General features: G+C 39.1%; 2 protein-coding genes across 2 annotated transcripts in view; one reads left to right on the top strand and one right to left on the bottom strand.

Annotated features, from left to right (window-relative positions):
- Window positions 1-1449: 1449 nt before the first annotated feature.
- Window positions 1450-16863, bottom strand: part of LOC117329969 (phosphorylase b kinase regulatory subunit alpha, liver isoform-like) — a 79852-nt gene continuing 64438 nt past the window's right edge. Inside the window, exons 33-39 of the mRNA XM_033888201.1 lie at window positions 15634-15658; window positions 14862-15106; window positions 10292-10462; window positions 10024-10080; window positions 6770-6973; window positions 4356-5145; window positions 1450-3686 (exon numbers count right to left, since the gene is read on the bottom strand). Of these exons, the coding sequence (XP_033744092.1) occupies window positions 4969-5145; window positions 6770-6973; window positions 10024-10080; window positions 10292-10462; window positions 14862-15106; window positions 15634-15658 (879 nt within the window). The 3' untranslated portion in view covers window positions 1450-3686; window positions 4356-4968. The remainder of the gene's footprint in view (window positions 3687-4355; window positions 5146-6769; window positions 6974-10023; window positions 10081-10291; window positions 10463-14861; window positions 15107-15633; window positions 15659-16863) is intronic.
- LOC117329968 (bypass of stop codon protein 1-like) lies at window positions 3976-4899 on the top strand. The gene has a single exon (XM_033888199.1). It carries the CDS (start codon window positions 3976-3978, stop codon window positions 4897-4899), a length of 924 nt encoding a protein of 307 aa, XP_033744090.1.

Here is a 16863-nt window from a genome sequence, read left to right on the forward strand (position 1 = left end):
TGTCTTTCTATCAATAGTGTGTTAATGCCTTAAAGTGTCTTTAAGTCTCCACATAATGCTATACAAATAAACTTATATTTGTTACTCTTTGGCAACAAATCTGGCTTTGGATGTGAATTTCAATGTATATGAACAAATCCAGCAGAAGATTTTTAACATTTATCTATTCTATATTCATGTGTTTTATTCCAATTTACATGCAATTAACTTTTTCCATTGTTGTATTTGACACTGTGTATGTCACCATCTGCCTACATATATATAAAATATTCTGTTGATAGGAGATGGCTTCATAAGTTGCTATAACTTATGACAAATCCTTTGTTCCAATTTTGGACAATAAAATATGATTAAAGTCAACAAAATATAAGGTCAGGTTAAAAGTAGCGTAAGGATTTCGTTGACAGTGAGTTGAACATTAATACATAATAATATACTCATGAATATATATATATATATGAATATATATATACTCAGTATATATGAATTTATACTCAAACATCACTGGTGCCAAAATAATGGCACACTTGTACATGATCAATTGAGTACTGAAAAATGTTTGCATGCAGTCACATATGTTCATTACATTACATGAAAATAGTACCTTTTACAGTGTACAGAATAGGAATTATTATCACATGAAATAAATTTATTTTTGGCAAAAACAACAAATCTATGTCAGCCTCTCCCTCAGCCAAAATTTTTAGCACACATTTACCAGTATTCTGTTATTTTAAAACACGTCCGTTTCCTACTCGGTGGAAAATAAACTTTGGTTAGCCAGCTAACACTCAAATGGACATGGGGAAACTTAGAAAATACTGAAATACAAACAAATGTAGCTTATAATGCCAAAATTTTACATGGACATAATAAATTATATGCAGGAATTTAAATATTTCCAAAATACTTCATTAAGTATCAATACATGGCTTTCATCCCTGCATCTTGGAGGAGTCTGAAGAAACACTTAACTCTGCAACTTTTGTTGTTACCCGACACCTTAAGTTATACACTAATTATGTACCATGACAAATAGCTGACTAGAATTATAAGTTGTACTTTATAACACTGTATAAGAAGTTGTACTTTATAACACTATATAAGAAGTTGTACTTTATAACACTGTATAAGAAGTTGTACTTTATAACACTATATAAGAAGTTGTACTTTATAACACTGTATAAGAAGTTGTACTTTATAACACTGTATAAGAAGTTGTACTTTAAAACACTGTATATGATCAACAAAAAGGATACAGAACAACTAAAACAAACATTCCAATGATATGTTTGATTTTGTCCTGTTACTTTCTAATTCATCTGACAGAAATACCTCCTCAATTCAGAAATCGTTAAAACCATAAAAATGTCAGACCTCATATCTTTGATATAAAAACAATTAATATACATGTATTTCAATGGAAAATCATAAAAATACAAAAAAAAAAAAAAAAAACAGAAAATTTAATGTAACAAACCAATAAATAAATATAATCACATTAGTGGTGCAATATTGACAAATTTTCTCCATCGAAGGGAGATAACTCCTACAAAACCAATACAAGGACATTTAGTAACACTGTCAAATAGCAGGAGTAATGGACATATGTAATTCACACCTGTAATTCCCACCTGTAATACACACTGTAATACACACCTGTAACACCTGTAATACACACCTGTAACACCTGATATACACACCTGTAATACACACCTGTAATACACACCTGTAACACCTGCTATAAACGTACTCTGTACCATGAACTACACATGAATTAACACTGTAAATAGGTGGCACTGTACAGCACTGTACAGCACTGTACGGCCCTGCATTCATAAGCGAGTAGTTTTGTGATTGTTACCATTTCATTACAACTGTCTTCTTAGGAACAACTTCTGGCAACATGTTTACAAAAAAACTCAGTTTCGTTGATACTATTTTTTCTTTTTAATTCACGATCACAAATTCGCTAAATGCATGACTGTATGCTTTTTTTAAATTGATCTGTTTGCTGCATACTTTAACCAAGAGAAGCCAACACATTCTGAATATATAGAATCGTTCTAATGTCTAAATCAATGGCATATCTTATTTTAACAAACTAGTATACAGTCAAACCTGCTCTAACAGCCACCTTGAATAAGCGGCCACCTCCGTTAAGCAGCCAGTCTGTGGTCCGCCCGATGGAAAACATTATATAATGAACCTTAAATAAGCGGTCACCTGTCTAACGCGGCCAACGACCACAAAAATCTGCCCCGAGCCATTGTATCGTCCTGTATTAAGCAGCCATTTTGTCCAGAAGTAGACATCCCCAATGATCACATGACCAGGTATTTTTATCAAATTCATCAAAACTTTGATCTTTGTTGGTTTTCATTTCAAAATACACTGTACATGGTATAGTGTTATCAATGTCAATAAGTGCATTATAATATGATCAATTTAATAAACTGTTGAAAAAAGAATTGGGCAACAGGCCGTTTCTGGCCAACCTGGTTTAAGCAGCCACCTGTCTTAAGCAGCCAATATCTGTTGGTCCCTTGGGTGGCCACTTAATACAGGTTTGACTCTAGTAATTTGTTCATTGACTATGTACATCTTCATATTACCCTAAATGGAGATCTCAAATGTAGGTTATATGTATTCTTAATTAAATAATTTATATTTTCAGGTCCAGATGTCACAATATCCTCTTTTGAATTATCATTGACTTCCCTGAGAACATTGGACATCGACTAGAATATCTTACCTGGTATGACACTGTTAACTATAGGATTGATATGTACTTCTATTACCACACAAATATCCAATTGGATTTTATTTTTTAGCTACATGTAGGATACAATGTATGCAGCTGTGTGATCAATCAAATTGTTACTTCACAAATTGTGTATAAACAGTTTCTCAAAACATATAAACAATAAAATTCAGTACATGAAAATACCACAGTACAGATTAATAGTTAAGTTTATAAGTGCCAATATATAGCTTTTTAATGCTGAGATTCATTAGAAATGCAAAAGACTTCCATGCCCTCAATTCTAACAAAGTTTGAAAAACTTTCCTTATCTATTTGAGGAGATTAAGTACAGAAATTATCTTTAATATATAATCAATCATGTCTTATATAAGATGCTACAAATATCATCATCTCAAGTTTCATCACCAATAATTGATATGCCCACTAGAATAGCACGAAATAGTATCTGACTCTTCAGTGTAATTCGGCATTATCACACAAGTATATAGGTCCAGATATTCAATAATACGATTGATTTGTATCAAAATAACCGCAGGAAGATGAGCTTGTTTTGATTAATTTGGAAAACACTTTTGAGAAAAAAGATGTTATATTGTTTTCAAACTTTTAATGTTAAGCTAGGACATATCACAGGTCTACAGACCAGTAATGATATCACAGGTCTACAGACCAGTACATATACCACAGGTCTACAGACCAGTACAGATATCACAGGTCTACAGACCAGTACATATACCACAGGTCTACAGACCAGTACAGATATCACAGGTCTACAGACCAGTACAGATATCACAGGTCTACAGACCAGTACAGATACCACAGGTCTACAGACCAGTACAGATACCACAGGTCTACAGACCAGTACAGATATCACAGGTCTACAGACCAGTACATATACCACAGGTCTACAGACCAGTACCTATACCACAGGTCTACAGACCAGTACAGATATCACAGGTCTACAGACCAGTACAGATATCACAGGTCTACAGACCAGTACAGATATCACAGGTCTACAGACCAGTACCAGATATCACAGGTCTACAGACCAGTACCGATATCACAGGTCTACAGACCAGTACAGATATCACAAGCTACGGTTCCAGACATACATAACAGTCATTGATTTTATCAATACCGCAGGAAGATGGTGTTTTAATTTACAAAACACTTTAGAACAAAAGATTAAACCATTAGATATCAACTTAATGTCTAAGCCAGAGATATCACAGGCCCTACAGACCAGTAATGATATCACAGGTCTACAGACCAGTACATATACCACAGGTCTACAGACCAGTACCGATACCACAGGTCTACAGACCAGTACCGATATCACAGGTCTACAGACCAGTACAGATATCACAGGTCTACAGACCAGTACCGATATCATGGTCTACAGACCAGTACAATACCACAGGTCTACAGACCATACAGATACACAGGTCTACAGACCAGTACATTCACAGGTCTACAGACCAGTCCCAATACCAAGGTCCGACCAGTACATATACCACAGGTCTAAGACCATACGATATCAAAGGTCTACAGACCAAGAATCTACCCAGTACAGTATCACAGCCCAAACAGATATCACAGGTCTACAGACCAGTACAGATATCACAGGTCTACAGACCAGTACAGATATCACAGGTCTACAGACCAGTACAGATATCACAGGTCTACAGACCAGTACAGATATCACAGGTCTACAGACCAGTACAGATATCACAGGTCTACAGACCAGTACAGATATCACAGGTCTACAGACCAGTACAGATATCACAGGTCTACAGACCAGAACAGATATCACATGTCTACAGACCAGTACCGATATCACAGGTCTACAGACCAGTACAGATATCACAGGTCTACAGACCAGTACATATACTACAGGTCTACAGACCAGTACAGATATCACAGGTCTACAGACCAGTACCGATATCACAGGTCTACAGACCACTACAGATATCACAGGTCTACAGACCAGTACAGATACCACAGGTCTACAGACCAGTACAGATATCACAGGTCTACAGACCAGTACAGATATCACAGGTCTACAGACCAGAACAGATACCACAGGTCTACAAATCAATTGTAGACAAAGTCACCACAAAGTGTATTTTTAGGCAAGTGGAATCGATGAAGTAGGGAAATGAGGAATGATATGCTAGCATGTCACAAGTGTATGTTATGTATCAACTAATAGCACACTCAATATCATCTGTAGAACCAGCTGGGACGCCGAAGATTTTAGCCAGAGATCTACACAGGTAGGACATGGTTCCATAGCGTCCACTAGGAGCACTGTCATAAAAATGGTGGCATATCCCTGCTGCCCCTTCACTCTCTAGGGCTACGGCGGCCGGCATCTTCTGTTAGGGAGAGACAGGTCGTTAATAAGAGGTATACAGACACTCCACCACAGAGTCTTGATACAATTTAATTACATAATACACAGTAGAAATTTATTCTTTCTTCTATTAAATTTATAATGAAATATATGCATCTCAAATAAACTTCAACTTTAAACCACCCGACCTCACTATATGATGATATCATATCCAACTTATTGTAGCATTTTTCCTGACATAAATATAACATATAAAGAATATATCTTATTGTCTAATTAACACATTCCTATCTACCGTTCACAATCTTGTCACTGTTGATATAATATGACAGAAATGTTTTGGGATTTTTTTGTAAAATAACAGTTGAAACATTATGATGTTGAGAAGCTTTTATTCCCAAATAAGATATACAGTCGAACCCACTTAATTTGAAATCGGATATATTGAAATATCGTTAATTTGAAGTGAAATAAAATCCCCGTCCAAATGCCTTCTTTGTCTTTGTATTGTTTCATCAATTATTTTGAAATCGGTTTATTTGAAATATCGCTTTATTTGAAAGGAAATTGGATTGCCCCCGGCAATGCTAAACCATTGTTTATGTATCGCTTAAATTGAAAGTCGCCACGACTGGCTTAGATTATATAATTACCTGCCGTTACGGTACGTGCGTCCGATCAATAGATAGGTAAAAATGAAATTCTGATTTACACAATACAAATAAATTGTGACTTTTAATCATTAAATGCGTTCGTTATGAGCATGAATCTGTATTTGTTTACGAATATACCTTGAGGGACACAGCTTATTTTGGCTTCTGCTACATATATACATCGAAATTGACTCTCATTTAACTACACGCGAGACAATTACAAATGACGAGGCCATTCTTAGGGATTCAACAGAAAATGATAACAACGTAACCAGAACAGTGATATTGACAACGACCCTCAAACAATTCGTGAAAATCTATCTATCATCGACGCACATGTCCGATTTCAGACGGTAGTTTCTTGGAAAGTAGCCCGGATGTACCGGAAACTGTTTTCACGTGTGTCCGTGAAATCAGCATAAACAAAAACAAGCAACAGTCGAAGACTTCTCCCGTCGAACTTAACATTATTTTTAATAAACTGTTAAACTATCATCATTTTGGAACCGATTGTAAATAATGACTAAGTAAAATCAACTATATTGAACAATGGTGTGTTGTTTACTGAAATATTATCGGCAAAAGGCTGGATCCCGGTTATATTGAAAACCGGTTAATTTGAAGTATTTTTCCATTCCCCGAGCATTTCAATATAACCAGGTTTGACTGTATAATGATAGGAAGAGTCTCTATTGAACACTGTGAAGTATCCTCCCAGGAAGGTAATCACTATTTGATATGACATATGTGTTAGTTGTCCTACCTTTTATAGTAACAACCAACTATTTTGTCCCTGTGATCTCACCTGGTCCTGTATGTACAGGGTGTTGGCCTCGTGGACCGTGATCTCACCTGGTCCTGTATGTACAGGGTGTTGGCCTCGTGAACCGTGATCTCACCTGATCCTGTACGCACAGGGTGTTGGCCTCGTGAACCGTGATCTCACCTGATCCTGTATGTACAGGGTGTTGGCCTCGTGAACCGTGATCTCACCTGATCCTGTATGTACAGGGTGTTGGCCTCGTGAACCATTCTATCAATATGGATCACACCACGGTACTCTGGTTTCCACTCATTCTCACTGATCAGTGTGACCACCATCAAAGCCTCCACCATCAGCTGGCGATATTCTGGCTGGGGAATTCGATTCAGTACCATCTCGACTCGCAATGCGAACTTCAACTCTCCCGATGTCATCTATTAAATAAGTGTTTCTATCAATGTGAAACTTAATAATCAGGAAGTCACAATTACAGTCATGATTAATGAAAGCAGACATCCTTCCTAATTTAAAGTAAAAAAACATGACCAAGATTTTATTTAAACAGACTGAGTATAGCGCTACCCTTCATCTCAATGTCAATCAAAAATGCAATATTTTAAAATACTAGTGATATTTCAGAAATTATTATTCTGATCAATAATATCATTTAGAATACATAATGGAAGGCATCTCTGAAGTATGATCAAACATAAATTTACTCCCTGGTGAGATATCGAGGATAACCTGTATTACTGGGTACATACCTCCCTGGTGAGATATCGAGGATAACCTGTATTACTGGGTACATACCTCCCTGGTGAGATATCGAGCATAACCTGTATTACTGGGTACATACCTCCCTGGTGAGATATCGAGGATAACCTGTATTACTGGGTACATACCTCCCTGGTGAGATATCGAGGATAACCTGTATTACTGGGTACATACCTCCCTGGTGAGATATCGAGGATAACCTGTATTACTGGGTACATACCTCCCTGGTGAGATATTAAGGATAACCTGTATTACTGGGTACATACCTCCCTGGTGAGATATCGAGGATAACCTGTATTACTGGGTACATACCTCCCTGGTGAGATATCGAGGATAACCTGTATTACTGGGTACATACCTCCCTGGTGAGATATCGAGCATAACCTGTATTACTGGGTACATACCTCCCTGGTGAGATATCGAGGATAACCTGTATTACTGGGTACATACCTCCCTGGTGAGATATCGAGGATAACCTGTATTACTGGGTACATACCTCCCTGGTGAGATATCGAGGATAACCTGTATTACTGGGTACATACCTCCCTGGTGAGATATCGAGGATAACCTGTATTACTGGGTACATACCTCCCTGGTGAGATATCGAGGATAACCTGTATTACTGGGTACATACCTCCCTGGTGAGATATCGAGGATAACCTGTATTACTGGGTACATACCTCCCTGGTGAGATATCGAGGATAACCTGTATTACTGGGTACATACCTCCCTGGTGAGATATCGAGGATAACCTGTATTACTGGGTACATACCTCCCTGGTGAGATATCGAGGATAACCTGTATTACTGGGTACATACCTCCCTGGTGAGATATTGAGGATAACCTGTATTACTGGGTACATACCTCCCTGGTGAGATATCGAGGATAACCTGTATTACTGGGTACATACCTCCCTGGTGAGATATCGAGGATAACCTGTATTACTGGGTACATACCTCCCTGGTGAGATATCGAGGATAACCTGTATTACTGGGTACATACATCCCTGGTGAGATATTGAGGATAACCTGTATTACTGGGTACATACCTCCCTGGAGAGATATTGAGGATAACCTGTATTACTGGGTACATACCTCCCTGGTGAGATATTGAGGATAACCTGTATTACTGGGTACATACCTCCCTGGTGAGATATTGAGGATAACCTGTATTACTGGGTACATACCTCCCTGGTGAGATATTGAGGTTAGCGTGTATTACTGGGTACATACCTCCCTGGTGAGATATCGAGGATAACCTGTATTACTGGGTACATACCTCCCTGGTGAGATATTGAGGATAACCTGTATTACTGGGTACATACCTCCCTGGTGAGATATTGAGGATAACCTGTATTACTGGGTACATACCTCCCTGGTGAGATATTGAGGATAACCTGTATTACTGGGTACATACCTCCCTGGTGAGATATCGAGGATAATCTGTATTACTGGGTACATACCTCCCTGGTGAGATATCGAGGATAACCTGAATTACTGGGTACATACCTCCCTGGTGAGATATTGAGGTTAACCTGTATTACTGGGTACATACCTCCCTGGTGAGATATCGAGGATAACCTGTATTACTGGGTACATACCTCCCTGGTGAGATATTGAGGATAACCTGTATTACTGGGTACATACCTCCCTGGTGAGATATCGAGGATAACCTGTATTACTGGGTACATTCCTCCCTGGTGAGATATCGAGGATAACCTGTATTACTGGGTACATACCTCCCTGGTGAGATATTGAGGATAACCTGTATTACTGGGTACATACCTCCCTGGTGAGATATTGAGGATAACCTGTATTACTGGGTACATACCTCCCTGGTGAGATATTGAGGATAACCTGTATTACTGGGTACATACCTCCCTGGTGAGATATCGAGGATAATCTGTATTACTGGGTACATACCTCCCTGGTGAGATATCGAGGATAACCTGAATTACTGGGTACATACCTCCCTGGTGAGATATTGAGGTTAACCTGTATTACTGGGTACATACCTCCCTGGTGAGATATCGAGGATAACCTGTATTACTGGGTACATACCTCCCTGGTGAGATATTGAGGATAACCTGTATTACTGGGTACATACCTCCCTGGTGAGATATCGAGGATAACCTGTATTACTGGGTACATACCTCCCTGGTGAGATATTGAGGATTACCTGTATTACTGGGTACATACCTCCCTGGTGAGATATTGAGGATAACCTGTATTACTGGGTACATACCTCCCTGGTGAGATATCGAGGATAACCTGTATTACTGGGTACATACCTCCCTGGTGAGATATTGAGTATAACCTGTATTACGGGGTACATACCTCCCTGGTGAGATATCGAGGATAACCTGTATTACTGGGTACATACCTCCCTGGTGAGATATCGAGGATAACCTGTATTACTGGGTACATTCCTCCCTGGTGAGATATCGAGGATAACCTGTATTACTGGGTACATACCTCCCTGGTGAGATATTGAGGATAACCTGTATTACTGGGTACATACCTCCCTGGTGAGATAGAGATATTGAGGATAACCTGTATTACTGGGTACATACCTCCCAGGTGAGATATTGAGGATAACCTGTATTACTGGGTACATACCTCCCTGGTGAGATATTGAGGATAACCTGTATTACTGGGTACATACCTCCCTGGTGAGATATCGAGGATAACCTGTATTACTGGGTACATACCTCCCTTGTGAGATTCTGTGGTAGGTGCTCTCCCTCTATTGAGACACCAGGACCAAACTGATAGGAAGAAAGACATTTAATTATATATATTAAAATTGATTATTATTATCATTTTTAAACAAATTGATTTAATCTTTGTGTCCAGTTGACATGGATTTGACAGAGAAAATTGTAAACTAAACAATGGAGACTATACTAATCACATTAGTTACCAGCAAATGTTACAGTATGGTAAATCTGTTTGGATCCTGTTATAAGGAATACCTACCGTGTTGAGGAAGTGCCAGACTCGGGGATAGAATCCTACAGGGACACGGTTCAGCGATCCGTCTAGTCTTCGTCTACGGAGCCACTGACCCTGTCTGTCCATCGTGATGTCTTCTTCCTCAGGGCTATCAAATGTCTGGTTCAGTGACACTGTAGGTGTTGATGAAATTACCTACAAAATCCACGCTAAGGTTAATATCCATAATCTAAAGGGATTTAGTACTTTTCAAAATTAATTCTGAGGATTTTGTTTTCTCAATGCACTGTGATATTCAGATGATGAACTATATATACAATAATTCAACAAAGATGATCTATGTATTTAAGATGATCTACGTATTTTAAGATCTGGAAATGTATCTGTGGAGATATTCGGAATATGAAAGTAACTCAAATCATCATTATCTCAAACATTCTTATGTACAGTAAAATAAGTACAAATGATATATTTATAAAGAATGATTTAGTCTCGTATACATGTATATCATACTGTAATTAGATCAGGGTAAACAACAGCTTCAGAGTTGTCTGTAATTTTGATAAGGCTTTGAAGGACATGGACAACTTGAAAGCATGGGAGAGTTGCAAACACTACAAAAAGTTAATGCTTGTTGGAAATGTGTAATACCCATCACCTCAAATCATGGCTGCTCTAAACATATTAACATTCTATATGTACTGCTCCTTTTCAAGGTGACGCGAAGACCTGTGATGAGTAAGGAAGGCGTTTTACACTAGCTGTGATATGCTGGAGTGTTTGTGAGGGTGATATATTGGGTATACTGGGGTTAAGAGTCTATATAACATGGGAGACCTACACTACATCTCTAACAACAACAATAATGATCTTACATTAGCACAATCTTCTGTAACAACTTTCTCTCTAGTTGTTTAATAACACAACAGATTATAAACAGTATAGAATTATCATATAATACTGAATTCTAAAGCCAGCAATAGAAGAACTATATATATACAATGTAATTATAATTCCTATTGTCATGAGGATGTCTGGACATAGGAGGAGTTAAGTACGCAAAAGGAAAACCCCTCTAACCAACCAACCAAAATAGGCAACGTTTGGTGTGATGGAAACTAGCTACAGGAGTGGAGTACCCACAAACCTCTAACCAACCAACCAAAATAGGCAACGTTTGGTGTGATGGAAATTAGCTACAGAAGTGGAGTACCCACAAACCTCTAACCAACCAACCAACCAAAATAGGCAACGTTTGGTGTGATGGAAACTATAGCTACAGAAGTGGAGTACCCACAAGCCTCTAACCAACCAACCAAAATAGGCAACGTTTGGTGTGATGGAAATTAGCTACAGAAGTGGAGTACCCACAAACCTCTAACCAACCAACCAACCAAAATAGGCAACGTTTGGTGTGATGGAAACTATAGCTACAGAAGTGGAGTACCCACAAGCCTCTAACCAACCAACCAAAATAGGCACGTTTGGTGTGATGGAAATTAGCTACAGAAGTAGAGTACCCACAAACCTCTAACCAACCAACCAAAATAGGCAACGTTTGGTGCGATGGAAACTAGCTACAGGAGTGGAGTACCCACAAGCCTCTAACCAACCAACCGAAATATGGCAACGTTTGGTGTGATGGAAATTAGCAATAGGAGTGGAGTACCCACAAACCTCTAACCAACCAACCAAAATAGGCAACGTTTGGTGTGATGGAAACTAGCTACAGGAGTGGAGTACCCACAAACCTCTAACCAACCAACCAAAATATGGCAACGTTTGGTGTGATGGAAATTAGCTACAGGAGTGGAGTACCCACAAACCTCTAACCAACCAACCAAAATAGGCAACGTTTGGTGTGATGGAAACTAGCTACAGAAGTGGAGTACCCACAAACCTCTAACCAACCAACCAAAATATGGCAACGTTTGGTGTGATGGAAACTAGCTACAGAAGTGGAGTACCCACAAACCTCTAACCAACCAACCAAAATAGACAACGTTTGGTGTGATGGAAATTAGCTACAGAAGTGGAGTACCCACAAACCTCTAACCAACCTACCAAAATATGGCAACATTTCAGCTAAGATATGTATATTTATGGTAATTACATTAAATATGTTAATGTTAGTTCCATTAATTATAAGTATACAGGAAGCATGTGAAGTAAAATAACTTTATATTATCGAGTATAAAGCAACTAGTAAATCACAATAGAAGCATACTAGTTCATGTAGTCATCATAATCTGCAACAAAAATCTATATATACATGAATGAAAAAAGAAATGCATGCATTTGTCAGCAAAGGAAGACAGAATGGAAAATAGGAGAAAGAAACATCAACAGGTGAGACTAGAGAGAGAGTAAAACTTCATGCACAGGAACAGGAAGACAGCTTTTATACTTCCATGGAGCTCTTCAACATGTAGGGAGCACTGCAATCCCAATGACAAAGTCTTAAGGAAGGGATGAGGTCATATCTAGTAAAGCCATCAGTTTACATAGAAATCATTTCCTACCTCTGGGGACAAGAGAAGCCATGTTGGAGGTTATCATACATCTAATACAGGTTACTAAACCAGATGATGTACCTCATGTACATTCCAAAGTATTTTTCACACAAATGTAATTTATTTTGTTAGGCATTGAAATCACAAATAAACAATAGATCTGACCAAATAAGGTAGGAGCAATCTGCAATTGACAAAACATCCAAGATGGCCACCTGTCGGCCATGTTCTTTTCTCATTGTTCCCAAAATGCAGTATGCACAACTAGGTACCATGGGGAACTTACATATGAAATTTGAAAAAGATCCCTTTAGTACTTTCTGTCTGAGAAATAAAAATTGTTTACGGAGGGACGGACAGACGACGGACCACGGATGCAGGGAGATTTGAATAGCCTACCATCAGATGATGCTGGGGTAAAAAAAGGAGCAACTAGGACAGTTTAACTTGTTGGCAGGTAAAACAAGTAAAGACCAAGGTAATTGTGATTTTAACTATAATAAGTCCTGTATCAAAAACCAATAAAATGGTAAAAGTCATACCCATTACTTTTTGGAATTTAAAAATGCATTTTCATACACAGAGTAGATTTCCTATGTGATTCATCTTTAATTTAAATGTTTTGGTCCAATAATTAAGTCTAGGGACTTAAGAATTGGTCCAGTGATCCCACTACACACTATACACCCCGTCTGAGGACTAATGGATAAGTCCAGTAATGGTACATGACACTTGGGTAGATGATCCCACTACACACTATACACCCCGTCTGGGGACTAATGGATCAGTCCAGTAATGGTACATGACACTTGGGTAGATGATCCCACTACACACTATACACCCCGTCTGGGGACTAATGGATCAGTCCAGTAATGGTACATGACACTTGGGTAGATGATCCCACTACACACTATACACCCTGTCTGGGGACTAATGGATCAGTCCAGTAATAGTACATGACACTTGGGTAGATGATCCCACTACACACTATACACCCCGTCTGAGGACTAATGGATCAGTCCAGTAATGGTACATGACACTTGGGTAGATGATCCCACTACACACTATACACCCTGTCTGGGGACTAATGGATCAGTCCAGTAATGGTACATGACACTTGGGTAGATGATCCCACTACACACTATACACCCTGTCTGCCATGGGGACTAATGGATCAGTCCAGTAATGGTATATGACACTTTGGTAGATGATCCCACTACACACTATACACCCCATCTGGGGACTAATGGATCAGTCCAGTAATGGTATATGACACTTTGGTAGATGATCCCACTACACACTATACACCCCGTCTGAGGACTAATGGATCAGTCCAGTAATGGTACATGACACTTGGGTAGATGATCCCACTACACACTATACACCCTGTCTGGGGACTAATGGATCAGTCCAGTAATGGTACATGACACTTGGGTAGATGATCCCACTACACACTATACACCCCGTCTGGGGACTAATGGATCAGTCCAGTAATGGTACATGACACTTGGGTAGATGATCCCACTACACACTATACACCCCGTCTGGGGACTAATGGATCAGTCCAGTAATGGTACATGACACTTGGGTAGATGATCCCACTACACACTATACACCCCGTCTGGGGACTAATGGATCAGTCCAGTAATGGTACATGACACTTGGGTAGATGATCCCACTACACACTATACACCCCGTCTGAGGACTAATGGATCAGTCCAGTAATGGTACATGACACTTGGGTAGATGATCCCACTACACACTATACACCCCGTCTGGGGACTAATGGATCAGTCCAGTAATGGTACATGACACTTGGGTAGATGATCCCACTACACACTATACACCCTGTCTGGGGACTAATGGATCAGTCCAGTAATGGTACATGACACTTGGGTAGATGATCCCACTACACACTATACACCCCGTCTGAGGACTAATGGATCAGTCCAGTAATGGTACATGACACTTTGGTAGATGATCCCACTACACACTATACACCCCATCTGGGGACTAATGGATCAGTCCAGTAATGGTACATGACACTTGGGTAGATGATCCCACTCATAAGCAGGACTTACAGCACAGGACATCCTCCTATCCCACATCAATGGCAACTGAAGCTCGCTACATTCTGAACTCTTCCGTCGATCCATGAGGATGTACGGAGAAAGAGCCTCCAGGTTACCAATGCTACTCTTTCTCCTCGTGATGTGACTTGGTACATCCAGACTCAGAGCCCCTCCTGGTAAACCAGCAGAACTCTTGGCCTCCTGTCGCATTTTCATGGCATACCGCTCATCTTCAACACAACAGTACAAACCAACTCACTCATGAACCACCAGTGTCCAACGTCACAACTGAAGATAGTGAGGCATTGTTTCATACCACAGTAACAGTACAAGTGATACAAGTGAAGCCATAGGTGGTGTTACAGGCGTTCTCAGAAAGTCTGGTGCAGGTTAGTTCTGCATGCAACAGGCCATGATGGCAAAAACACTTACGTCCTGGTTGGGTAGGTAAAATCTACCTACATTCCAGGCCATATGTCAATGCAACAAAGCTGTGGTACAAAGTTAGAAGCAGCACTGGTGAGAGGTCAAGGTCATGCAGCATTGGTGAGAGGTCAAGGTCATGCAGCATTGGTGAGAGGTCAAGGTCATGCAGCATTGGTGAGAGGTCAAGGTCATGCAGGATCCTGCAAAGCACTCTTCATGTAGCATTGTGGTTAAGATATCAAAGCTTAGATTTATCAACTGGCCAACAGAACTCCTGGGATCACTGCCTCACAGTTCTAAAACATCAGTTTTTCTAAGTAATGATGGCAGGTAGAGCCAGGATAGCATGGCTTACAATGTTGATTCAGCAGCTGTAACCACTGAGGAGAAACAACAGACTGGTCTTTATTCAGCATATACAGCAAAGAAGTAACCCTTTCTGACAGAAATACATCACTAATTCTAAAAATAGGGTTGTAATTTAATTATACACAAAACTGTTTACATGTGATCAATTACTGAAAATGTCAACAACAACAAATTAACAAACGATGTTTCAGAATCTTTGATGTAGGAAATCAGGTAGAGTACTGCATGTCATAGATTAGAGTTGGTCTCCAGTGATCTATCAAAGCTACACTATATATTAGGTCAAAGCTACAATAAGGATGGTTCTATGACCAGACATATATATTACCCATACTTAGGACATCTGTCCATGACCAGACATATATATTACCTGTACTTAGGACATCTGTTCATGACCTGTACTTAGGACATCTGTCCATGACCTGTACTTAGGACATCTGTCCATGACCAGACATATATATAACCTGTACTTAGGACATCTGTACATGACCTGTACTTAGGACATCTGTCCAAGACCAGACATATATATTACCCGTACTTAGGACATCTGTCCATGACCTGTACTTAGGACATCTGTCCATGACCGGTACTTAGGACATCTGTCCATGACCAGACATATATATTACCCATACTTAGGACATCTGTCCATGACCAGACATATATATTACCCATACTTAGGACATCTGTCCATGACCTGTACTTAGGACATCTGTCCATGACCAGACATATATATTACTATAGTAATATAGTTTTAGCTGTAATGGTTACGTCTATATGTAATGTTGTTTAATTTGTAATAATATTAAAATATTGGTGGTGAAGACCATGTTGTAACTCCAGTAAGCATATGTCACCCTGGTAAATACCTGCGCAATATACTGCTCGACTAGTTTTGTTTGATTGGTTGAGAGTAAGACTAGTAAGCCAGAGGTCCCGGGTTCGATCCCTAGCGGAGGCAGTGATTTATATTTAATTAATGGTGCGCTCTATTATACTAACATAGTCAAATTTTGGTTTATGCTGTGAAAACCTGTTTGCCCTGTAGAGCAGTTTTGAGTTTCAAACAAAGTAAAGTATTGAAACCATTTTCCTAAATCTCCTGCCATTTTTTTTTTATTTATCAAGAGGGCTTTGTAAAATAAGTAATTATTGGAAATGTTATAATTACCTACAGAATAAGTAATTATTGGAAATGTTATAATTACATAGAGAATAA

The sequence above is a fragment of the Pecten maximus genome, chromosome 6 (assembly GCF_902652985.1).
Source record: "Pecten maximus chromosome 6, xPecMax1.1, whole genome shotgun sequence".
In the NCBI taxonomy this organism is placed as follows: domain Eukaryota; kingdom Metazoa; phylum Mollusca; class Bivalvia; order Pectinida; family Pectinidae; genus Pecten; species Pecten maximus.

Excerpts from the sequence above, each read along its gene's own strand:
- LOC117329968 (XM_033888199.1), top strand. The coding sequence starts at position 3,976 with ATGTCTAAGCCAGAGATATCACAGGCCCTACAGACCAGTAATGATATC.